The sequence below is a fragment of the Microcaecilia unicolor genome, chromosome 5 (genome assembly GCF_901765095.1).
Source record: "Microcaecilia unicolor chromosome 5, aMicUni1.1, whole genome shotgun sequence".
Classification (NCBI taxonomy): domain Eukaryota; kingdom Metazoa; phylum Chordata; class Amphibia; order Gymnophiona; family Siphonopidae; genus Microcaecilia; species Microcaecilia unicolor.
The window spans coordinates 249,339,153-249,365,367 of NC_044035.1; the positions used below are offsets into that span (position 1 = coordinate 249,339,153).

The 26,215-nt window shown below is 43.9% G+C and overlaps 1 protein-coding gene across 4 annotated transcripts in view; it reads left to right on the forward strand.

Annotated features, from left to right (window-relative positions):
• ILDR2 (immunoglobulin like domain containing receptor 2) overlaps window positions 1–26,215 on the forward strand; it is a 243,216-nt gene that overhangs the window by 210,537 nt on the left and 6,464 nt on the right. For 2 of the 4 annotated variants that reach the window (XM_030203963.1, XM_030203966.1), the window contains exons 6-9: window positions 459–575; window positions 7,241–7,448; window positions 20,195–20,822; window positions 21,773–21,829. In XM_030203963.1, coding sequence (XP_030059823.1) covers window positions 459–575; window positions 7,241–7,448; window positions 20,195–20,822; window positions 21,773–21,808 — 989 coding nt within the window. In that variant the 3' untranslated portion in view covers window positions 21,809–21,829. Of the gene's footprint in view, window positions 1–458; window positions 576–7,240; window positions 7,449–20,194; window positions 20,823–21,772; window positions 21,830–22,816; window positions 23,197–26,215 lie in introns of those variants that run through there. The other 2 variants (XM_030203964.1, XM_030203965.1) reach the window with 2 other exon arrangements.

The window sequence follows — 26,215 nt, forward strand, 5'->3', positions numbered from 1 at the left end:
TAGGGTAACTCAAGAAAATAAAATGAACATCCAGATCTATCATATGCATATTTACTGTGCCAGCTCTGAAAACCCGATGGACTACATGTGCCTCCTGGACATGGTTGAGAAACGCTGTTTTAGGAAAATAAGGGTGTTTGTCCATTTTCTGTTCCAAGTCTTAGTTGCAGAAATTAAAACACACAGAGCTAAAGGATAATGGAAGCGCTTCCTGAAGTTAAAGCTCTGATCATCCTTGCAGCTTTGATTGCACTGAAAATGTCTTATCCTCTTTTGATGGATGAATTTCTCGTAGAACCAATATTGTTTATGTAAAATGTAATACAGCATGTGCCTTCTAGCAAGAATATGAAAGGGAGGAGTTCCCAGCAACATCACATCTTCCAAATCTGTTGCCTAGCAATTAAGGAGAAAAATGCCATTCTGAAAACTGTCTTTTAATTTCTTTTGACTCCCAGCAGTGCGAAAGGGTTACAGGATCCAGGCTGATAAGGAGAGAGATTCCATGAAGGTGTTGTACTACGTGGAGACGGAACTAGCCCAGTTCGACCCTGCTCGACGCATGAGGGAGAAATGTGAGTGTCTATGTGCTCTTTTAGATCCTGTTTTCAGGAGATCTGGACTGTGGGACTGGTCCAGACACATTTCTGTTTTCTGTGTGCACTAGAGCTGTGCACACTGAGATTATGTAAGTTGTCAACACTGGAGGTAATACTATAAAAAGGGCACCTACATTAAGGCAAAAATAACATTACATTACATTATATCACACTTATAGACTGTTAGTACCTTACAGTTCTAAGTGGTTTACAACCTCAAGAATTAGAAAGACAAATTTATCAGCTAATTTCATAGAACAATTACAGTTAAATAGATCGTTTAAAAAGAAGTGTTTTAAGATATTTTCTAAATAAAGGATAGTTATTCATATTGTCAAAACATGACATTAACCCCCCTGTTTACTAAGCCACTCTACCGGCTGCTGTGTGCTACTGCCGACACAGCCCATTCACTTTGAATGGGCTGTGTCGGAATTGCCACGCAGCAGCTGGTAGCGCGGCTTAGTAAACAAGGGGGTAAAGTTTTCCAAATATTTGGTGGTTGAATCAGGGGCATAGCCAGACTTCGGCGGCAGGGGGGTCCAGAGCCTGAGGTGAGGGGGCACATTTTAGCCCCCCCCCCGGTGCTGCCGATCCCCCCGCCATTGCCAACCCCCCATTACCAACCCCACTGCCACCGCCGCCACCAACAACAACAAATTTGACCCCCCCCCCCCCCACTGCCGACCCTCTCGATCCCCCTCCCGCTGCCAACCCTCCCCCGCCATCGCCTACCTTTGCTGGCGGGGACCCCAACCCCCACCAGCCGAGGTCCTCTTCTTCCTTCGTTCTGGTTGGGGTCCCCTGCCAGCAAAGGTAGGCAACGGTGGGTTGGCGGCGGGGGGGGGGGGGGGGGTTGAGAGGGTCATTGGCAGGGGGTCCAGGGCCAAATCTACGGGGGCCCAGGCCCCGTGGCCCCACATAGCTACGCCCCTGGCTTGAATTGCCATCAATTTTTCAAACTGATTGAGGGCCCTGTTTATTAAGGTGCACTAGCGTTTTTAGCAAGTACTAAAAATTAGCGCACGCTAACCATCTAGATGCCCATAGGAATATTTTGGGCATCTAAACAGTTAGTGCACGCTAATGCTTACAGCACACTATAAACGCTAGTGCGCCTCTAGTGCGGCTTAGTAAACAGGGCCCTGAATCTTTTTATACCCTTAGGTGATGGAAAAGAAAACAGTGAGTTACAATACAATCTTCTACTCCTGTTAGGAGTAGTGAATTCCTAGTGAGACAATAGATAATCTGGACAGTCATCATTTAAGACCCTGAAAATATGCAAGAAAAATTATACATAATCCTGGCCTCAATGGGATACCAATTAAGTTTTTCATAACATTTAGTAATTCAATCATGTTTATGTAAAGAAAAAATCAATCTCACTGCCGTATTCCGGATTGACTGTAACTTTTGTAATGTTTGCTTATATGCCTTCAAATATAAAAGATTACAATAATCCAATTTAGATAACAATAAAGATTGAACAAGTAGTCTAAATTGATCGACGTCAATACATTTTCTGATACGTCTAAGATTCCTCATCAAAAAAAGAGCTTTTTACCAAGGCTTCCATATGAGCATCCAAAGATAATGTCTGATCTATGTAAACTCCCTAGATTTTAATAACAGGTGTCAATAGAAACTTTCTTTGACCTACAAGAACATGACCAGAATAGCAACATATACCATTATTCCAGCTATGTGCTATTCTATAACTTGGAGCCTAAATGTGATGGCGCATAATGTGAAGGTGAGGTGTACACAAGGGTGGAATGCATAGCTGCACATGGAAATTATAACACACTAAAATATACAGGCGGTTTTCAGCAGTGTAGGTGCAAGCATTTACACCAGCTCTAAGGCTGGTGTAAGAGGTAGTACCCAAATTATATGCATGGATTTGCACTGCTACACTAGTATTCTGTCAAGGAAAGTTTGCACCCAGGAGGAGTGGCCTAGTGGTTACAGCAGCAGACTTTGATCTTGGGGGAACTGAGTTCAATTCCCACTGCAGCTCTCAAGCTGGTGTAATGTCTGCACCTTCAGTCTAGGCATAATTTCTGCAGGATTGTGCTACTATTTTCCAAATATTCTAGTTTTTGTTCTAGGACCTCCACTTTTTTCTGAAGCGTCGCTCGTGGTTCCTCCGTCTCCTGTAAACGATCCTGTATGTCTCCAATTCGCTGCTGCATGTTGTCAAGGTCTAGATGGAAGCCATCGAGTCTTTCGTGAGCAGCCTCTGCTCTGTCGTATAAGGCTTGTAATTTTTTATCTAGTGCTGCTTCCACCGCCTCCGTCACCTCAGCTGTTATCTCGGCAGTCCACGCGGAGCACACTGAGGAGCCCTGCCGTGTCGGGCTTTCCGCCATTTTGGGCTCCTGGGCCTTGCTTTTCTCTTTCTTCTGTATCCTAGACACCATGCTGTTACCGACCCGCAATTTAAGCCTCTTTTCTCGTTCTTTCCCCCTTCTGATATTTCTTCAGGAGTTTGGTGGTGTGGGGCTTGGGTCGTTTGCTTAAATTGCCGATAATCAACGAGGAAGTGTGGGAGCTCCGCTTTTTAGTGACCGCTCTCTCTCATGGTACCACATGACCCCCCTTGTGCTACTATTTTATAAAGACACGTGAAGGCCCATTTCAGAAAGAACATATATGAAGGAGATGTCTAAATGTGCATGTGGAGGCTGCAAAAGCAGCAGTGAATGTAGACTCTAAAATAAATATATCTCCACCCCCAATAATGGTGTGGGGGAAAAAACCCCTTTGAGTGTAAATATTTTGAAATGACAATGTAATGCCCGCGTTCAATGGGGTAGTAGCATGTGCAGCATAGATGTAGATCACAGCATGGTGGGTAACCTGCACTTGAAAAATAATAGAGGTGCCTATGTTCACATTCACATGCATTTTATTCCGTGTAGGTTACAAATGGAAGTGGTACTGTGCCTGCCACTTGCACATGCCTTCCTTAATGCCCCATGTGTGCAGGTCTTTTTCTGCCGTCATCTACTATGTTATTATCCAGCTTATTTTCGAAAGTGATAGCCGGCCATCTTCCGACACAAATCGGGAGATGGCCGGCCATCTCCTAAAATCGGCCAAATCGGTATAATCGAAAGCCGATTTTTGGACACACTCGCCGGCATTCCGTCGCGGAGGCGGCTAAACTTCAAGGGGGTGTGTCGGCAGGGTAGTGAAGGCGGGATGTGGGCGTGCTTACGAGATGGCCGGCTTCAGCTGATAATGGAAAAAAGAAAACCGGCGATGATGAGCATTTGGCCGGTTTTACTTGGTCTATTTATTTTCACGACCAAGTCTCAAAAAGATGGCCAAACTGACCAGATGACCACTAGAAGGAATCGGGGATGACCTCCCCATACTCCTGCAGTGGTCAACAACCCCCTCCCACCCAAAAAAAAAAAAACTTTAAAACATTTCCTACCTAGGAGGGGAAGCCAGTCGGCCAGCTCGTAAAAAAAAAAAAGGATCTTGCTGATCAGTTATGTTATGACTTACTTGTTCTGGAGTGCTGTATTTTGTGATACTGTTTTGAGAAATGTTCAAGAAAGACTTCATACAAATTAAAAAAGTCCCTGCCGTGCATTTTCCCTTGATGGCCTGCATTTTCCCTTGATGGCCGTCCCTGACGTGCACTTCCCTTAATAGCCGTCTTTCTCTCCTCTCCGAAAGTCTTTCTCCCTGAACAGGGAAATCAAAACAGTTTTTTTTAGTAGTAACAGTGGGATTTGAACCAGCCACCTCTGCATTACAAGAGCCATGATTTAACCACTTGGCCACAGCTCCACTTATTGAGCTGTCCCTCCCTTTTGATTATACCCCTTCAGGTCTCTCTCAGCCAATCACAGTGCGCTAAGCTGTCTGTGAGTAGCTGAGAGAGACCTGGAGGGGTATAATCAAAAGGGAGGGACAGCCAAGTAAGTGGAGCTGTGGCCAAGTGGTTACATCACTGGTCTTGTAACGCAGAGGTGGCTGGTTCAAATCCCACTGTTACTACCAAAAAAACTGTGAGCAAAAACTGTTTTGATTTCCCTGTTCAGGGAGAAAGAGGGCCATTAAGAGAAGTGCACTTTCGGAGAGAAAGACGGCCATTAAGGAAAAATGCAGGGCAGGGACTTTTTTCATTTGTATGAAGTCTTTCTTGAACATTTCTCAAAACAGTATCACAAAATACAGCACTCCTGAGCAAGTAAGTCATAACATAACTGATCAGCAAGATCTAAACATCCAGAAGTACCAGTGCACTACGAATGCTGGCCCCTCCCACGGCCAAATGCCTTAGATTTGGCCGGGTTTGAGATGGCCGGCTCCAGTTTCCATTATCGCTGAAAAACAAAGTCGGCCATCTCAAACCCGGTGATCTGTGGCATTTGGCCGGCCCCAACCGTATTATCGAAACAAAAGTTCAGTATCCTCCTCCTGTCTGCCTGGTGGTTCAGCAGTGCCAGTTGGGCTGGTGAAATGGGAGGAGGGGACAGGAAAGGGTAAAGAAGATGTAGTTATGGAAGAGGAAAAATGTGTTAATTTTCTTCACATTCACTGTTAATAAATGTGCACTGAATCACTGGAGATGTCGGTGTATAAGGTTATTTCTTGCAGGTGAAGATGGGCTAGCTCCTCCTCTGCTGCTGGCTCTGTATCCTCCTTGCAGTGATTTAGCTAGAACTGATTGGACTCTGGGTGGAAAAATTATGATGGGGCCCCTATTACACTATCTCTCGCAAGATAGTGGGGACTGGGGGGGGGGGGGAGAAGAGAAAACCCCACCAGAGTTCCCTGCAAAAAGCAAACAGATTTCAGACCTATTAGAAAACCTGTCATAGTAATAGAAATAAAAACAGAGATGCACATTTCCCAAAGGTGATATATTATGATTAATAAATTCAGAATAAAATGCTCTTTTCTATCTTTGTTGTCTGAGCATTGCTTTGGTCCCAGTGTCTCTTTTCTACTTTTCTCTGTTTTTTTCTTACCTCTCTTTCCAGATTCTCCTGTCCTTTTGACATTTCTTCTCTCTCCATGTCCACCATCCATTTTCCCTCTGCATCCCTTTTCCGTCCTGTCCCGCGACTCCCCTCTGCATCCCTGTCCCTTTCTCCTCCTGTGTCCAGCGCTGCCCTGTGTGTTCCTGTGTTTATACTGTCTCCATACCTAGCATCTCTTCCCTTTGTCCCTGTTCTTCCTCATGTCCAGCTTGTCCCCCTTCCCTTCTTCCTGCACCCCCAACCAAGGGTTAGTATCTCTCCCTATCACATCTCACCCCCCTTATAATGCAGAGTGAAGTTGCAGACCAGCTAAAGCCCATAGGGACTGCAAACACAGACTAAAAGCAGCCAGTCGCAAGAAAGGCAAGGGCTGTGGTAATCTTTATGTGGACTGGAATGGGCTGTCCCCTCTGTGTGGTGGAGCAAAGGAGAGGGGCAAGCTGCTGGCAGAGATAGCAAATGGCAGCTTTATCAAAGTGGAAACTACTGTGAGGCACTGCTCATCTGCGAGGTCCAGGAGCTGGATCATGGGTCTATATATCCATTGATAAGATAGCCACTTCTTGGCCCTTCTCTGTACCATGTGTGCCTGCTGCAGTATAGCCAACTATTGAGGTCAGTCTGTTCCACCACCAGCACCCTGTATGGCCTTCCATTGGCACAGTGGCAGCCCAGTCACACTGATGCATGAGACAATCAGTGTCAGACAAACAGGTAGTCGGAGACACAAGAACCCCCACACACAAACGAACACAAAGTGGTATAGTCACTTGCTCACCAGAAACATCCACAGACATGCAGAGCCAATAGCAAGAGGGCACATACTACAAGTCTGAGGGGAGACTGGCAGGGGACGGAATAGCACAGGGAGTTTCAGTGATGAGGTTGCAAGGGGGATGGAGAGGTCTAGAAACAGAGCTGGGAAATGAAAGGTAGCCGAAGGCACACCTACATACAAACAACAATCAGGCAATCAAAAAGCTCTCAGGTCCTCTCCAACAACCATCAACAGAGGCACAAAGTCCAAGAGACAAGTAAGGTTGGTGTTTGTGCATGATTTTCAGCAGGTGAAGATGCCGATGTTTAGATTTTCTGCCCTTGATGTGCACGGCCTTTGCAGAATATGTCAAAGATATGTAGACCTCAGCATTGCCTATGCCTGTAGTACCCAAACCTGGTCCTGGAGGCACCCAGACAGACAGGTTTTCAGTATATCCACAATGAATATTAATGAGATAGATTTGCATGCATTGGAGTCAGTGCATGCAGATCTATTTCATTAATATTGTGGGTATCCTGAAAACCTGACTGACTGGGGTGCCTCTGGGGCTAGGTTTGGGAACCACTGGCCTATGCCATGCCTCCAATATGCGTCTTTTCTATACATGGCTATCTCAACATGGCCAGCGCATAGATGTGTAGAGCACAGGTGTTCTAAAATAACAACTTTCATATGTATGCCATTTCCACATGTAAGTATTAGTATTTCCATATTGAAATTGTACATAGGGCTTCTGAAATAATGGCCAAAAGTGCCTATACATATCTTTAAAAAATTGGCACCCTCCTGCTCTATTAACCTAGATGCCCTGTTATAAAGTTACCCTTCAACTCTGCTCTGCTTTGCTGCAGATAGTAACACCATTTCTGAACTCAGCTCACTTCAAGAGGACAAGAATTTTGGACGGTCCTACAGACAAGTCCATCGGAAGACGCTCCCTTCCTCGCGGGACCATGATGGTGATGCACAGTACTGGTCTAGTGTGGTGGGGACTGCAACAAGACCTGGGGTGTACTCTACTTACAGGGAAGAAAGAGAGCGGGAGAGCTTCAGAAACAGGTGAATGATGTATGCACCCTTTGAAAAATGTCCAGACAAAATGCAGGGAGACGTGCAGCTACGGGATGGGGGACAGTTAGAAAGTTGTTAGGAGTGCAAGAACTTTAAATGTAGTTTAAAAGCCTTCTACTGAAATATGGAAAAAAGCAGTAGAAAAATGGCGTACATACACATGCATCTGGTATCTAGTTATAGAATTGCCCTAGGAGCCAATTCCATAACTGGATGCCAAAGTTAGGTGCCTAGATAGATAATACTGAAATTTACACACTAAACAACTGCATAATGATATTTGGTTGTGATCTGGATAGGGGCACTCCAGTCTGCTTCCAATGCAGGCCTGAACACATTTTAAGGTGGTGTGTCTGATTTTTAAAACCTAAGAAGGCCATTGCCCAAATGGATTGGTCCCTTTGATTAATTTGTTGGGTTTGTTTATATTGGGATTCCCTTCCATTAAAAATTTTAAATATAAATTTTTGTAACAAATTCATTTATGTACTTATCAGTGAAACTCTGGAACGATTTAGCTAAGGAGAGCTGTATTTTATTTTTGTTTTTGAAAGTTAGTGAAATCATATTTATTTCCTAAATTTTTGTAATAGGGTTTTCTCTTCGTTTTAGGGATGACTATATCATTTTGTAATTCCTGGCTATTGTACCAGTAATTTCTTTTGTTACCCTTCCTTGAACCTTATTAAGGGATTAGGGGGGTAATAAGTCTCTCAAAATAAGATAAGGGGGCCAATATTCAGATCGTGGGAAGGAGCCCGGCAGTCAGCGGTCAGCCTGGATATTCAATGCAGGGCCATTTCCGGTGACCAGCATTGAATATCTGGTTTATTTTTGGTCGGTTTAAACTTAACCAGCTAAATTGATAACTGGTCAAAGATATTCCAGGTATTTAAGCAGCTCGATGTGGCCGCTTACAATGGCCAGCTATGGGCTGAATATTTGGGGATAGCTGGTTATATCACATGATATAACCGGTTATCTCCTAGCCGCTGACCAGCGCTGGATAGCCGGTTAAGTGCCATTTAACCAGCCAGGTGGCGTTCCTAGCCAGTTAAATGGTTTTGAATATTAGAGGGAAGATGTTTGTGTGGGGGGATTGGAAGTTAAGGGGGGAATGAGTTTTTGGGATTATGGGTTTCTGGTTAAATGAGGTAGTGTTTGATTTATCAATATGACTTGTTTTTGTGCACTGAGATATGGTCCTTTTCTGGTGCTAGATTACCTAGTTAATGTTGTTGCACTTGGTTTTCACATTCAACTACCAATAAAATTGTTTAATTCCAAACATCTGCATGTGCATTTTCTATAGCAGCAGCAATACAATAGAACAAGCTTCCAGGGAATGTTTTTTATTTTTGGCAAGTATTCAAAAAACAGTATGAGTTATTAATCCTTGATTTTGTAATCTAATACTATAAAAACTGGAAAACAACCAAACACAATCTCAAAGGGTTGTGTAGAGTGAACATACAACAATGTCAGGCTGATAGGTAATTACCCTCAGAAACCAAGGTTTCCACCAAGGTCTGACCAACAGAACATTGATATCTATATAAGATTTTTATGTCCGTGGTCTAATCTCTTTCATGGGGTAAAACCTTTCACCTGCTTTCAAATTGAACTGATCATAATGGAACCAGCATTTCAAAACATTACTGAGTATAGATTTTGTCCAAGCTACAGCATGGCTTAAATAAACTTAACTTTCTCATGACTGGCTTGGTAACCCCACTTTCAAACTGTGGATATTAATTCATTCAACGGTGCCCAGATCGTTTCACCCACTTCAGGGCTTCATCAGCAACCACTCAGAACACAATTACTGGGCTATAAATAAAGATAGAAACAAATAATAAACTCAGTTACTATAACACCACTAGACCATTCATACCAACATACTGACAAATCACTTCAAATCACCAATCACCTAATAAAACAAGTACAAAACTTACAAAAAACCCACCCAAACCCAATAGCACTCACTTATAGCTGACTAAACATCTCTATGAACCGGCAGCAATCATTACTTATACCCAAAACCTCTTCAATATAAAGGGAGTTGAAGCTCGCAACGCCCATGCATAATTACCAACAACACTAAAAAAAATTCAGCTGCATCATATCGCAGCCTAAATAAATGTCAAACAATGAAAAAAACGATACTAGCAAGGCAGTTAGCTAATACTTCGAATTATGTGAGATTGCCTTTGAATCCTACCAAATGGTTGCAAGCAGTTATCAATAGAATAACAGATGAGGCTTTACAGCAGGGTTTTATAACCCCTAAGGATAAAAAATTTCTCTGTTGTCCTCATCCAGTAACACCTGTTTTGTATTTTCTCCCAAAGGTGCATAAACATCTCACCAAGCCACTGTCACAGCATAAGTCTAACATACATAGGTCTGTTTTGAAGTAACCTCTGGTGGAACATTGTTTAGCCTTTGAACATGCATTTGAAGTTCTGAGATGCTGCGTGATTGACAGAGTACAAGCACTTGTGAGGGGTGGTAACCGTAAGTTACTACTACAAAGAAAAGAAACAAGATGGATTTTCACTCTAAAATCTATGGAGCCCTATGGTTTTAATAGCTTCATAGAATGGAATGCTTTCTACTGATACACTAATGATTGATGTCTCTTTATTTGTAACATCAGCTATATCAATTTTTATGTCACCAATGTTAATCTGTTTGCATATTACAAGCAATAGATGGCACTAATGAGTATACTTGCAGGGTATATAGTGTATCTAATGAAGATGTTTGGCTAATATTAATAGAATGTAATATCTTGCATTGTGCCTTTAAAATAGAGGGAGATCGTCAATGTGATGATGTCATCGTGTATGAATGTATATCATTGAAAGAAAGAAATTTCATATAAACTTTTTTTGAACCTGCATTAAATTTGGTCAGAGGAAAACATACAGTGTTGCCTTGGTATATAATTATTATAATTACTATGGGCATGTCGATGTTTCGATAACATGATGACATCATATAGCGATCGACTTTATTACACGCGGGGGTTTGTGCAATAGATTTGTTTTGATTTCATTGGGTATAGAAGAAAGATCTAAATGAAACACAGTTTTGTATTTAGTTTATTCTAATTTGTCCCGTTATGTATGGCTTTTGTTATTAAGCAACGTTGAATACTTGGTTATGTGATGACGTCAGTGATGCTAGAGAAGTCGGGACTCATTAAGCCTTAGGGCTCTTAGCGTCTTTTTACAACTTTAGTATTTGAAATCCATAGGATTAAGTAAGTAAACCTTGATCCGATGAGGTATGATTCAAGTTATATAGCAGTATTTGGTATGATCGTACCTTTTATTAATGCTGAAATAGCGATGCTTGCTAGTATCGTTTTTTTCATTGTTTGACATTTATTTAGGCTGCGATATGATGCAGCTGAATTTTTTTTTAGTGTTGTTGGTAATTATGCATGGGCGTTGCAAGCTTCAACTGCCTTTATATTGAAGAGGTTTTGGGTGTAAGTAATGATTGCTGCCGGTTCATAGAGATGTTTAGTCAGCTATAAGTGAGTGCTATTGGGTTTGGGTGGGTTTTTTGTAAGTTTTGTACTTGTTTTATTAGGTGATTGATGATTTGAAGTGATTTGTCAGTATGTTGGTATGAATGGTCTAGTGGTGTTATAGTAACTGAGTTTATTATTTGTTTCTATCTTTATTTATACCCCAGTAATTGTGTTCTGAGTGGTTGCTGATGAAACCCTGAAGTGGGTGAAACGATCTGGGCACCGTTGAATGAATTAATATCCACAGTTTGAAAGTGGGGTTACCAAGCCAGTCATGAGAAAGCTAAGTTTATTTAAGCCATGCTGTAGCTTGGACAAAATCTATACTCAGTAATGTTTTGAAATGCTGGTTCCATTATGATCAGTTCAATTTGAAAGCAGGTGAAAGGTTTTACCCCATGAAAGAGATTAGACCACGGACATAAAAATCTTATATAGATATCAATGTTCTGTTAGTCAGACCTTGGTGTATGTTCACTCTACACAACCCTTTGAGATTGTGTTTGGTTGTTTTCCAGTTTTTATAATGTTTTTTGTTTCTCTACTACTACTATTTAGCATTTCTATAGCGCTGCAAGGCGTACGCAGCGCTGCACAAACATAGAAGAAAGACAGTCCCTGCTCAAAGAGCTTACAAGTTTCTCACATCTTTCTCTCAGGTCAAAAAAGTGATGAAAACATCTTTGTTTTTGTATTGTCTTAAATTATGTATGTTTGAATTGGAAGCCGCTTATCTTTTTTAGGTGAAGTATAAGTTTTAAAAATAAATAAATAAATAAAGTGTTGCAGTTTAGGATTATTCATAGGGCTTATTTTTCTCCACGGCAGGCCTTTAAGGCCAAGAACATAATTCTCCGGCTTGTGCAAAGTGTGGGGAGGCTGACGGTACATTGTTTCATGTATTCTGGGTTTGCCCTAAATTTCTGCCTTCTGGGAGGAGCTGGTAAACTACCTGAGCTGCCTGCTCAGTTCTCGTATCAAACTTTCTTTTGCAGTTTGGATTTTGAATTGTGAAGAGGATTTACGGATTTGAGATAGAGGCCCTAAATTATTCCTTTGTAAGGCAGCCTTGGTGGGGAAAAAGTGCATAGTCCAACAATGGGTACGACTGGAGAGACCTTCTTATTGGCAACTGGTGAAACCAGTTATATACTCATGATGTGGGAGGCTGGGGAGGCCCACCTTACTAGTAAATGTTCCCGGTGCTTCTTAGTAATTTGGAATGACTATATTCAGTCTCTTAACCCAAGCATTGTTTTGAATAAGCGACAGCTTCCAGTTTGATGGAGCATTTCATGGGGGCATATTCTATCCCTAGTACATGTCTCTACATTTATTTTTGCTAGGAGGAGGGGAAGGGGGTTAGGTTGGATGGAGGGTAAGTAGGTTGGAGGGTGGGGTATATGAGGTCTAAGGGAAGCCAGGTTGGGAAGTGTGTGGGTTAAGTGGGAGGCTGTCAGAGTCCAAGCCTCCTGCCTTAGGTGTGGTAGTTGTTGATAATAGAAATTTCCTTATAACATTGTTCTTCAAGGATGCTGCAGACTTATTGATGTTACTCTGTTCATTGCTAATTTATTAGTTGACAACATGTTTAATTGTTGCTGTACTGGCATGGTTCTTCCTTGCCTTTTTATACTGTTTGTATCTAATAAAATATATTTCATAGAAATAAAGTGTTGCATTTATGCCTGCTAATGACGTGGCATAAGTGGGCATGCTGCCGATTTGCCTTAATCAAACATATAAATGACAAGTGACCGACTCACCCGCAAATGTGCAGTAGAGACTTCCCTCTCTGTCCCGCCCTCGCGTCAAGACGTGATGACATCAGAGGGCGGAACAGAGAGGGAAACGGACGCTGCCGGCCTGCCGCTGCCGCTGGAGAGCCTGGAGATGAAGGAAAGGAATATCACCGGCGCACCAACCTCCACCCTCTCTCCATCCCCGACGTCGTCGCCGCTGCTCCCTCACCCCTCCGTATCGGGCCCCCTGCACTGACATGACAGTGCCTCTCACCTCCGCATGGAAGCGCTGCAGGCAGCAGCAGAGCGATCTGCTGCTGCCTGCAGCACTTTCACATGGAGGTGAGAGGCGCTCTCATGTCAGTGCAGGGGGCCCGGCATGGAGGGGGGAGGGAGCGGCGGCGAGGAGGGTAGCTGGACATGGGGGGAGGGCAGGGGGAGAGAGGAGGGTTGCTGGATATGGGGGGAGGGCAGGGAGAGAGCAGGGTTGGTGGATGGTGGGGGGGAGGCCAAGAGAAAGAGGAGGGTTGCTGGATATGGGGGGAGGGCAGGGGAGAGAGGAGGGTCGGTGGACGGGGTGAGGCCAGGGGAGACAGGAGGGCTGCTGGACATGGGGGGGGGAGGAAGGGCAGGGGAGAGAGCAGGGTTGCTGGACATGGATCGATGGAGGGGAGGGCAGGGGAGAGAAGAGGGTTGCTGGACATGGGGGGAGGGCAGGGGAGAGAGGAGGGTTGCTGGACATGGGGGGAGTGCAGGGGAGAGAGCAGGGTTGCTGGATGGGGGGGGGGAGGCCAAGGGAAAGAGGAGGGTTGCAAGATATGGGGGAGGGCATGGGAGAGAGGATGGTTGGTGGACGGGGGAGGCCAGGGGATACAGGAGGGCTGCTGGACATGGGGGGAGGGCAGGGGAGAGAGCAGGGTTGCTGGACATGGATCAGGGGAGGGGAGGGCATGGGAGAGAGGAGGTTTGCTGGACACGGAGGTGAGAATTACAAATCTCGCCCATTTTAATGGGCTTAACGGCTAGTGTTCTATAATGGAATCTTGGTGCCTAGATGCTGTTATAGAATTGGCACTTAGGGCTAGATTCTATATATGGCAACACAAAGATTGGTGCAGAAAAAAGCACTATTTTAAAAGCCATGCTTAAAGTTCGGCGCTGTTTATAGAATAGTGCTTATGTCCAGGAATTGTGTCTAACTTTAGGTGCGGAAATTTGCACCAACTGACACCCGCATAGCTGCCAGCTCCTCCCCAACTCCACCTCTGGAACGCCCCTCTTCAGCTTACCTGACATAGCCGTTCAGACTCGATATTCAGAGGTACTGTCCAGTTAAGTGCCACTGAATATCAGTGCCCAACCTGCTAAGCGTGATTTAAGTGAGAAGGAGTCTCTGCTGCCTACTTAAATTGCTTTGAATATTGAGGCGGGATGTGTTTTTTTTTTTACCCATATGTATTCTGGGAATATATTCTGACTGGCTAGTCAGCTTGTATAGCGTTGCAAAAGAGAAGACATATTGGAGGTAATTTTATAAGGGGCACCTTGTTAAAGTACCTTTTAAGGCACCTATGTTAAGGCTATTTTATGAAGATAAGTAGGACATGGACATTTACACTAACCTTAGACATCGTATAAATGTTGGCACAAGGGCCGCCGAGAGGGGGGACGGGGGGGACAAAATTCCACGGGCCCGGGCCTCCAAGGGGGTCCGGCACCACAGTCCCCAAGCTCACCCACCCTCGGCTCCGTCGACTGTCCGCCACTGGGCCGGACCCCCAGCATTGAAATTATTATTTGTTACATTTGTATCCTACATTTCCCCACCTTTTGCAGGCTCAATGTGGCTTACATATAACCGTTAACGATGTTAGCCGATTACGGTCTGAACAAATACATGGTATGAATGAATACAAAGTGATATTGTAGTAGAATGAGGTAGATTTAAGGTGGTTACATGTATGGTTGGTGCATTGGGGGAAGTTAGAGAGGGAAAGGGGGAAGAAGAGTCAGATAATGTCCGTTATGGTCTTTGGCTACATTGTGTCGCATGTGACCAGGTATTTTTATGTTGGGTCGGTGGGGTATACTCTTCTGAACAGGACAGTCTTTAGTGCTTTCTGAAAATTTAGGTGGTCGAGCGTAGTTTTTACTGCTTTTGGTAATTCGTTCCATAGTTGTGCGCTTAGGTAGGAAAATCATCACAGCGCCTCACCTGTCACCTCCGTGACTGAAAGCGCAGCAGTGGCAGATTGGATTCGCCTCCCTTCATGCCTTCCCTCCCTGTATTCTGCCCTCACGGAAGTTACATCAGACGAGGGCGGGACACAGGGAGGGAAGGCCCGAAGGGAGGCGAATCCGATCTGCCACTGCTGTGTTTTCAATCACAGAGGTGAAAGGTGAGGTGCTGTGATGATTTCAATGCAGGGGGCTGGCCTGGTGGCAGACGGAGGGGGGCGGGTGGGGACTGTGGCGCGGCGGCCTGGGGGGGGTGGCGGCGGCGATTACCTCGGGAGCGGGGCCCCAGGGCGGCCTTGCCCCGGACCCGGCCCAGTCTCTCGGCAGCCCTGTTTGGCACTAATAATGTTTCAAGTGTGCAAGTAAATTATAGTATTTTATAATCTATATACATACTTGAGAACTCTGCCTAAACTCTACCATGAATTTTTTTTACAGGGGGGTACGTTCCCTGCCCCCTCCCCGGGTACCTTAAAATCATCTCTGCTGCAGTCTTTACCCAGGCAGCAGCAGCGGCATTCATAGGCTGCCGTGGCTTGCACCTGGACTTCCTCCCTGAATCATCCTTTCATTCTCAAAACAGGAAGTTGCATCAGAAGGGGTGAGACAGTTCAGGGAGGAAGTCCCGGTACAGGCCCCAAGCAGTCTATGAGTGCCACTGCCACTATCCAGGTGAAGATTGCAGCAGGGATGATTTTAAGGTACGGGCAGGGGACTGGGTCTGACAAGGGGCGCATACGTAACATATGCAGCTTGTATAAATACACCTCTGATCCCTTTGCACTCCCACTGGCAAAGTATGTGCCATCATTTCAAAGTGAGTATTTTTGCCCTGGTTGGTATTCCATTAGAGATCATTTACATGTAGATGTGGCCAAATCCATGCATAAATGCCTAAAATACTCCAAAGCAGGAGCATACTGTACTGCTTCAATAGAACTAAAAAATGAACTTGCGGAGCTACTGTTAGAAATATGCAATCTGTCCCTAAAATCGAGTGTAGTACCGGAAGACTGGAGGGTAGCCAATGTTACTCCGATTTTTAAGAAGGGTTCCAGAGGAGATCCGGGAAATTATAGACCGGTGAGTCTGACGTCGGTGCCGGGCAAGATGGTGGAGGCTATTATTAAGAATAAAATTGCAGAGCATATACAAAAACATGGACTGATGAGACAAAGTCAGCACGGATTTAGTGAAGGGAAGTCTTGCCTCACCAATCTAATGCATTTTTTTGAGGGGGTAAGCAAACATGTGGACAATGGGGAGCCGGTTGATATTGTATATCTGGATTTTCAGAAGGCGTTTGACAAAGTGCCGCACGAAAGACTCCTGAAGAAATTGCAGAGTCATGGAATCGGAGGTAGGGTATTATTATGGATTAAGAACTGGTTGAAAGATAGGAAGCAGAGAGTAGGATTGCGTGGCCAGTATTCTCAGTGGAGGAGGGTAGTTAGTGGGGTCCCGCAGGGGTCTGTGCTGGGTCCGTTGCTTTTTAATGTATTTATAAATGACCTAGAGATGGGAATAACTAGTGAGGTAATTAAATTCGCCGATGACACAAAATTATTCAGGGTCGTCAAGTCGCAGGAGGAATGTGAACGATTACAGGAGGACCTTGCGAGACTGGGAGAATGGGCGTGCAAGTGGCAGATGAAGTTCAATGTTGACAAGTGCAAAGTGATGCATGTGGGTAAGAGGAACCCGAATTATAGCTACGTCTTGCAAGGTTCCGCGTTAGGAGTTACGGATCAAGAAAGGGATCTGGGTGTCGTCGTCGATGATACGCTGAAACCTTCTGCTCAGTGTGCTGCTGCGGCTAGGAAAGCGAATAGAATGTTGGGTGTTATTAGGAAGGGTATGGAGTCCAGGTGTGCGGATGTTATAATGCCGTTGTATCGCTCCATGGTGCGACCGCACCTGGAGTATTGTGTTCAGTACTGGTCTCCGTATCTCAAAAAAGATATAGTAGAATTGGAAAAGGTACAGCGAAGGGCGACGAAAATGATAGTGGGGATGGGACGACTTTCCTATGAAGAGAGGCTGAGAAGGCTAGGGCTTTTCAGCTTGGAGAAGAGACGGCTGAGGGGAGATATGATAGAAGTGTATAAAATAATGAGTGGAATGGATCGGGTGGATGTGAAGCGACTGTTCACGCTATCCAAAAATACTAGGACTAGAGGGCATGAGTTGAAGCTACAGTGTGGTAAATTTAAAACGAATCGGAGAAAATTTTTCTTCACCCAACGTGTAATTAGACTCTGGAATTCGTTGCCGGAGAACGTGGTACGGGCGGTTAGCTTGACGGAGTTTAAAAAGGGGTTAGATAGATTCCTAAAGGACAAGTCCATAGACCGCTATTAAATGGACTTGGAAAAATTCCGCATTTTTAGGTATAACTTGTCTGGAATGTTTTTACGTTTGGGGAGCGTGCCAGGTGCCCTTGACCTGGATTGGCCACTGTCGGTGACAGGATGCTGGGCTAGATGGACCTTTGGTCTTTCCCAGTATGGCTCTACTTATGTACTTATGTACTTATGTACACACTCCCTTATAAAGTTATCCTCAAAGGGGGTAACTGTATCTGGAGCCACATAAATATAGCAGCAAGTATGGGTGTAAATGCCAGTATTCTAGTCATTTCCATGTATATGTGAACACATATGTGTATAAATGACAATAATCCAGCCATGCACTATTCTATCATCAATAGTGTGTACTTTTCAGATGGGCGTTCACATGGATGGAGTATGGCGGGGAAATATAAGCATAAATTATAGAGCACTATAATTGACATATGTATGTCTCCAAACTAGATGCAAGCATATATACAAGTTCTATGGCTGGTGTTCATGCTCACATGTAAAAATAAATCAATCAACAGAAGTTATCCCCCTGGATATAACATATTTTTTTATTGTACTTTGGAACTCATAGGTGTCACTTGGATAACAGAAAAGCTGTTTCCTGAGGAACATGTGCCACAATCATCATAAATCCAAATTTTTCTACATTTTTATATTTCCATTATATATATATATATATATTTATTTATTTATATACTATGTTTTAGTCCAATAACCAAATTCTTATAGATTCTTCCAGTTTCTAACTTTTCTCATAAATATAAAATTTGCTCATCTTTTTACTGCCAGTCTTGAGGACTCCTTGTGACACTTCTGAGGTCCAACATACAATAGAAAATATACTGGGGCTGATATTGAGACCGAGGGAGGTAGCCAGGCTGCCTCCTATGGTCGGCGCTGAACCCAGATATCCAATGTCAGGCCGTTTCCAGTGACAGGCACTGAATATCCAGGTGCATTTTGGTCGGTTTAAATTTAACCGACTAAGGTGCATTCGTGGGAGCCGATGTTCAGTCTGTGGCGGTAGGCAGCTAGCAAGCTGCTTCCAACCATGGGTTGAACTAACTCCGGATATTCAATACCTGGAGCATGCGCAGCTCTCAGCACTGACTATCCAGGTATGACTACTAACCTACAAGTGGCCAATGTTTAACTCATCGTATAAAGTTAGGACAGTTGTCTTGCTGTCCTAGCTTTATACAGTAAATTGCCAGTTAGCAGATTGAATATCGCCACTAACCAGCTAAGTAGATGCTTTGTCCATACTGCGCCCCCAGCCTGCCCCTAACTTAGCTGGTTAGGAATTGTCTGGTTAGCGGAGATATTCAGCAGTGTTAATTGGTTATGTGCCACTGAATATCCCCGGACAAGGCCGGCATTAAGGGGTGGCAAACAGGGTAATTGCTCTGAGCCCCCATATCATAGGGGGCCCCAAACCTGCCTCAAGCTAAATGGAGATGCGGAGGGGCATAATCGAAAGGGACGCCCAAGTTTTGTTCAGGACATCCTCACAAAACATCCCGATGGAGGGGCAGGGAACCCCGTATTATCGAAACAAGATGGACATCCATCTTTCGTTTCGATAATACAGTCGGGGACACCCAAATCTTGAAATTTAGGTCGTCCTTAGACTTGGTCATTTCTGATTTTCGGTGATAATGGAAACCAAGGACACCCATCTCAGAAACGACCAAATACAAGCCCTTTGGTCTTGGGAAGAGCCAGCACTTCTAGTGCACTGGTCCCCCTGACATGCCAGGACACCAACTGGGCACCTTAGGGGGCACTGCAGTGGATTTCATAAATTGCTCCCAGAAACATAGCTCCCTTACCTTGTGGGCTGAGCCCCAACCCCCCCTAAAACCCACTACCCACAACTGTACACCACTACCATAGCCCTTACAGGTGAATGGGGGCACCTATATGTGGGTACAGTGGGTTTTGGAGGGCTCGCTGTTTCCTCCACAAACGTAACAGGTAGGGAGGGGGGTGGGCCTGGGTCCACCAGCCTGACGTGCACTGCATCCACTAAAACTGCTACAGGGGCCTGCATACTGATGTGATGGACCTGAGTATGACATCTGAGGCTGGCATAGAGGCTGGCAAAAGATATTTTAAAGATGTTTTTTGAGGGTGGGAGGGGGTTAGTGACCACTGGGGGAGTAAGGGGAGGTCATTCCCGATTCTTTCCGGTGGTCATCTGGTCATTTCGGGCACCTTTTTGTGCCTTGTCGTAAGAAAAACACGACCTGGTAAAGTTGTCCCAAGTGTTCATCAGGGACGTCCTTGTTTCTTGTGATTATGGGCCGAGGAAGTCCAAGTGTTATGCACACCCAAGTTTATTAATGTTTGCAATAATGTCTTAAATCTCTCTTAGTCAGATAAGAACACAAGCAATGCAAGACCCTCTCTTGGGAAATGTCATTCAAATAACTCTGCTAATGTGGGTATACAAAGCTGTTGGTCAAGTTAAATAAATAGATCTTAAAACCTAATGCTGCAGTCTTGCTGAACTGTGGACTATATATAAATTGTGTATGGACTGGTGAACAAAATAGCAACCTTTTGCTCTGATTTAGACCTGGTGGTCCTGAACAGTACCAGGAATCCTTCTCAGATGGGATGCTTACTGGGCCAGTTCTAGTAAGCAATAATAAGCATTTGTTTTATGGTCACTACTGAATTTTTGTTAAACGCAAATAAATTCTCTCAGTCTTGGTTCTCCTTTCATGAAAACTGCTAGCCACTCTGTGGTCATTGTTGGCCACTAGAATTTTGCTACTCTGGCTTCTATCCCTGCTAGTGGGAATTATGTGTCTGCTTAATTCAGTTTCTCTCTTTCTACAGCCAGCAAAGACCAACATCTGAGCTCCTGGAAAGAAAGGCATTCCCTGTAGGTGTCCAGGCTGTGTCTACAGATGAGCTAGCTGCCTTTGCTGATTCATACAAGCAAAGACCTCGCCGGGTGGACAGCCGAGGTTCAAGCAGGTTGGAGAGACCTGAGATGAGAGGGAGGCCACATTACCAGGACAGCTCATTGGAAGAGTATTATAGCAAGAGAAATCGTGGCCGGGAACTGTTCTCGGACTCCGAGAGGGGCTGGTCATTCAGTCCAACCAAGTTGCGAGCCCCTGAAGAAAAGCACTCTTCCAAACGGGTTGGTAGGATGGGGCAGAGCTATGATGATGCATATCTGAGCAGTGTCCTTGATAGGAAGTCAAGAGGTGGAGAGGAAAGTGGCAGCACTGTAACGCCATCCAAAATGAGCTTGCGGCAAACTGGAGGGCATTATGGCTGGTCAACGTCATCTTATAAGTCTTCAGGAGAAGAGAAGGTGAAGCAAGCAGAGGAAGAAGATTCCCTTCCCCCTTACAGTGAGAAAGAGCTTGGCAAGGCTCCCTCATATCGTACACGAGAGCATAATTACCTCAGCTCCTCAGAAAGGAGGAAGAAGAAGGAGCAACCCAATAAAACAGTGAGCAAGTTTTCTTTTCTTACCCAAATGTAATGAGGCAGCTTGGGAGGATGGTGAGAGGATGGAAGATGTTATTATTCTCTGGTTGTCATGTAGAGAACTAGGGGTTATGTAGACCACTATCCTTCTTTGAAGGTTTATGGAAGAGAAGAGGGTGGCCTTCAGAGTTTTCCTATATCTTTCGTCTTTCCTTATAGAGAGGTTAACTACTGCAGCCTCCTCCTGTAACTGAGAGAAAGATCAAGATCCTTTATTAGCTATAATTGCTCTTGTCTTTACCCTATCTCTAGTTCCTGTGACTGCTTCAATAGTACTGCAAACCCAAACAGCAGGAACCTACGATGGGAGTCAAGTCAAGGTCGTCTTCTAGTATGAAACTGAAAAGGCGGAATATAATTCTGTATTAAATTAAATTATAGTAGTTTATGGGGGGGAAGCCCTTTCACACAGGTAGCATCTAGAGCTTTTAAGTGTCTATCCTTTGCATAGTTGAGGAACATTATCTGAGATTTTCCTGAGTTACTTATTGTACATTCATTCCTAAATTATGGTGCATAATGAGGGAAGTTGAAAGGGATGTGCACAGGCAAAAAAAAATTTTGGTTCATTGGCAGAATTTGCACAAATTTTGTTTGGTTCATTTCACACATTTGATTTAATAAAACATATTTTAACATGTTAGGACTTTCTAAGGCATACAAATAAATTAATAATGTGGATTAAATTGATTTTGCTTGCACTAAGATTTTAAGCCACGCTAAATGAATACTAATGATTGCACATCCCTAGAAGTTGTCATAAATCATCTTCATTATCCATTAGTGTTTTGGAAGTGAGAACTCATCATGGTATGCATGGGGCTAGAATTTGTTTGCCTGAGGCATGGGCTAGCTGAATAAATGGGTTGCTCTGCTGTCATATTTATCTTTTGTTTATTATTATTTTCACAGGGTGATTTTCCAAACAGGATGTCCCTGGTGGTCTGACATTGTTAAGGCTTAAGGAAGATTCTAACAGGAGGAGGCTGTAAGGCAGTCCTGTATATGAGAGTGAGAGAGCCATGAGCCACTGTGCTCTGAGGATCCTCCCTCTCGATATGGAAGATCTTTCAGTTCCCTGTTTCTTCTTGAGAACACAGGGCTTCTGCAGATGCACAGATCTTAAGCCAGAGGTCTTCTGCACAGGACCCAATTCAATTACACATGGACAACCGACTAAAGTCAGATGGGTGAGGGGTAAGGGGTGATGATTGGAAAGCTTACAGGTTTCTCTGCCACGCTGGAGTGGGGCAGTGTTATTCCTCCTTCTAAAGGTCCAGAATCCTAGCCTCTCCCATAGAGGGAAGATGCTCTCTCTACGTGCAGTCCCTAAAGTTTGTGCTTGAAGACTTCTTTCTTTGTATCTTTTATATCCAGAATTTCCACTTGATAGTTATTGTCACTGTATATTAAACTCCCAGGTTTGCAATATAGTGGTTACTAACACCCAGAGGTCCTCTGTACCTAGAGCACCTAGGGGTTCCAGGAGAAGAGTGGGGTGTCTATCTTGAATCTCCTCATTTTCCCCTGGAAGATTTCTGTACTTTAAACTCCAAACCACATGTTGGATAAAGGGTGCTGTCTTTCTACTACATCTCTTTTCTACTAACGTCTCCTGAGGGTGTGTTCTCCTTAGATGTCTCAAGTATTTGATTAGTGGGCACTTTCTCTTCCTCTTTCTAACAAGGATCACACAGTAGAAGGGCTCCTAGCTCTGGCGCTTGTAGCTTTCTCTCCATTTCACATACTATGATAATACCCCATGTTGTGTACAGACAACCATAAAAGAATGACGGTGAAATTCACTGTCCTGCATCCACTGAATTTCTTCATCAGTTAGATATGGGCCATCTCCCCTCAGAGCTGAACCACAGAGCCACCTGTTTCTTATTGACAGCTGCAGTACTACAGATGAAATGGCTGATGGCATTTTATCTTTTCTTCCTTTGTTTTCAGAACTGCAATCAGCTCTGCAGTGAGACCAAGATCTGAGACTAACAGATTTGCTACAAACTTTTTTTTGATTGTAATGAGATTGTGGAAAGCTTTTCTCTTTCTCTGTGGGTTTCAATGTTGTCACAGTTTTCCGGTTGGATCAATTTCAGGTGTTTTCACAGGGGGATAAAAAGCCTCGGATGTGATTTTTCAATTGATGTTTGCGTGCTGAGCTCCTCAAGCAACATCCTTGAACTTGGCCAGCAATATTCTTTACCTGAAATCAAGAAGCTGAAGTTCCCCCCGTTCCCAAATATTATTCTTCACTGAAAAATTCAAAGGGCTTGACCTCAAAAACAGTTTTCCCATAATACTCTATGGCAACAGTGGATCACCTGAAGGGCTCATGGGTAGTAACTTAAGGTTCTGTTGCTGTGCCAGGCTGAAAATTTGGAAAATTGCAACCTATTTCCTCATTGTGGACTACCATTTTTCTTATAAAATTAAGTTTTCTCATTTTGTGCTCTATTCCCAGCATCAGAACTAAGACTCATTAGCTAAATCAAGAACTAATCCCAGGAATTTGACCCTATAATCGCACTAAGCCTTAGTCCATCTAAACCTTGAGTTTAGTCACAAGACTAAATCCAAGACTAAATCCAATACACCTAGGGGGGGGCAATTCTATAACTTGGCATCTCAATTTAGATGCCACAATGGTGTGCACTGAGCGCAAATTCTATAACAGCATCTTGGCAAGTGGTTCCCAAACCTATTCCTGGAGGCACCCCAGCCAGTCAGGTTTTCAGTATATCCACAATGAATATTCATGATATAGATTTGCATGCAGTGAAGGCGGTGCATGCAAATCTCTCTCCTGACTGGCTGGACCAGGTTTGGGAAACACTGATCTAGGCATTGCCTAAGCCAAGCAGGTTTAATTGACAGGAGACGGTGGGAGCGTGCTTGGCCCATTATCTGGCCAGAAGCCAGTAGGCTGAGCGTGCCACCATATTGAGTCACCCAAAACAGTAGCAAACGCTTATTAGAAAGACGGACTGCCAATCTGTGGCTTGCCATGGACCAATAGTATTCTTTGGTTTGAGTGTATCAAGGTGGCAGCTACAGCTTCAGTCTTGTCATATGATGATATCTCCTGTCAATTAAACCTCCTTGGCCTAAGCCATTGCAGAATACTTGCATAAATCTGCTTTGCTGCGCCAAACTTTATGCATGACCATAAGTTGGCATGCCTAAGTGCACTATGCAATGTATGTAATTATAGTATTCTATAAGTTGTGCACATCACTTAGTGACACATAGCAATATAATAACATAGTAGATGACGGTAGAGAAAGACCTGCACGGTCCATCCAGTCTGCCCAACAAGATAAACTCATATGTGCTACTTTTTGTGTATACTTGACCTTGATTAGTATCTGCCATTTTCACGGCACAGACCATAGAACTCTGCCCAGCACTAGCCCCGCCTCTCAACCACAAGCCCCGCCCACACCACTGGCTCTGCCACCCAATCTCTGCTAAGCTTCTGAAGATCCATTCCTTCTGAACAGGATTCCTTTATGTTTATCCCACACATTTTTTAATTCCGTCCCACACATTTTTGAATCTAAATCTATATCATGAACACACCCATGTTCCACCCGTGTCTCCACTCTTCATGCTCTTACGCGCTATAGTACTTGCATGTTGACATATAGAATACCACATAATGCTCTTGAATGTGTAAGTGCCAATTAAGGCACTGCTTATGTGTGCGAGATGGGTGTAACTGCATATGTCCTGCTACAGAATTACCCAGCTTATCTGAAAGCTATATCATGATAATCCATCCGGATCAGCAAATTAACCAGAGGATAGGGAAAGCCAACATTCCTATCACATTAAACTGAGTTTTCTTAGGGGGTTGGCTATCACACACAACCTTTACTATAAAAGTACTGTATTTAGTATGAAAAATACAAATTGCAATAATCGATATACGACTTTATTACTACTTCGGCTCCAAGGTTTTATACATACATGACAGACATGGCCATATTTTGCTAAAGGGGTTGCTTCAGAGGTGAATGGGTACCAGTAGGTGTAAAAGTTCAATCTTCACCAAAGTGTTATAAATCTTATCTCTGACCTGGGCCTACAATTTTATATGGTCTGTTCATTTTCTTGCTAACTGTATTGGATCTTGCAAACTGTCTTGTTGTTTCCATGGATAATCAATACATAACATATGGTAGGAATATGCATGCAAAATCAATTTAACTACATGTTAATCTACAAATTAGGCACATAATTAACAAAAATCCAAATCAGCTTAACACAAATATCCAAAAGAAACAAAAAAAAAAGGAAAGGAAAAGACATCCAAAAGTCACGAATAAAAAAACCCAAAAGAAACCTTAAATTTTTCTTTCTGTTTTTTTCTGTCTATTGTACTTTGAGAGGAAAAAGCAAGAAAAGAAAATTACAATTAACATTTTTCCCTTAGTATATGCCTAACATGTGATACAATTAAACAATTCTATCAACATTGGATTTATTAGTCTAGCTAACCCAACTACAAAATTGGCTTTGAACATCCACCTGAAAGCTGTGCTAAGCAGTTGTGTGCTAGAAACACTACTACTACTACTATTTAACATTTCTAAAGCGCTACTAGGGTTACGCAGCGCTGTACAATTTAACATAAAGGACAGTCCCTGCTCAAAGAGCTTACAATCTAAAGGACAAGTGAACAGTCAGTCCGATAGGGGTAGTCAAATTGGGGCAGTCTGGATTTCCTGAAAGGTGAGAGTTAGGTGCCGAAGGCAGCATTGAAGAGGTGGGCTTTGAGCAAAGACTTGAAGATGGGCAGGGAGGGGGCTTGGCGTAAGGGCTCAGGAAGGTTGTTCCAGGCATAGGGTGAGGCGAGGCAGAATGAGCGGAGCCTGGAGTTGGCGGTGGTGGAGAAGGGTACTGAGAGGAGGGATTTGTCCTGTGAACGGAGGTTTCGGGCGGGAACGTAAGGGGAGATGAGGGTAGAGAGGTAGTGAGGGGCAGCAGACTGAGTGCATTTGTAGGTAAGAAGGAGAAGCTTGAACTGAATGCGGTATCTGATTGGAAGCCAGTGAAGTGACCTGAGGAGAGGGGTGATATGAGTAGATCGGTTCTGGCGGAATATAAGACGTGCAGCAGAGTTCTGGACAGATTGAAGGGGGGATAGATGGCTAAGTGGGAGGCCAGTGAGGAGTAGGTTGCAGTAGTCAAGGCAAGAGGTAATGAGAGCGTGGACGAGAGTTTGGGTGGTGTGTTCAGAGAGGAAAGGGCGAATTTTGCTGATGTTGAAGAGGAAGAAGTGACAGGTCTTGGCTATCTGCTGGATATGCGCAGAGAAGGAGAGGGAGGAGTCGAAGATGACTC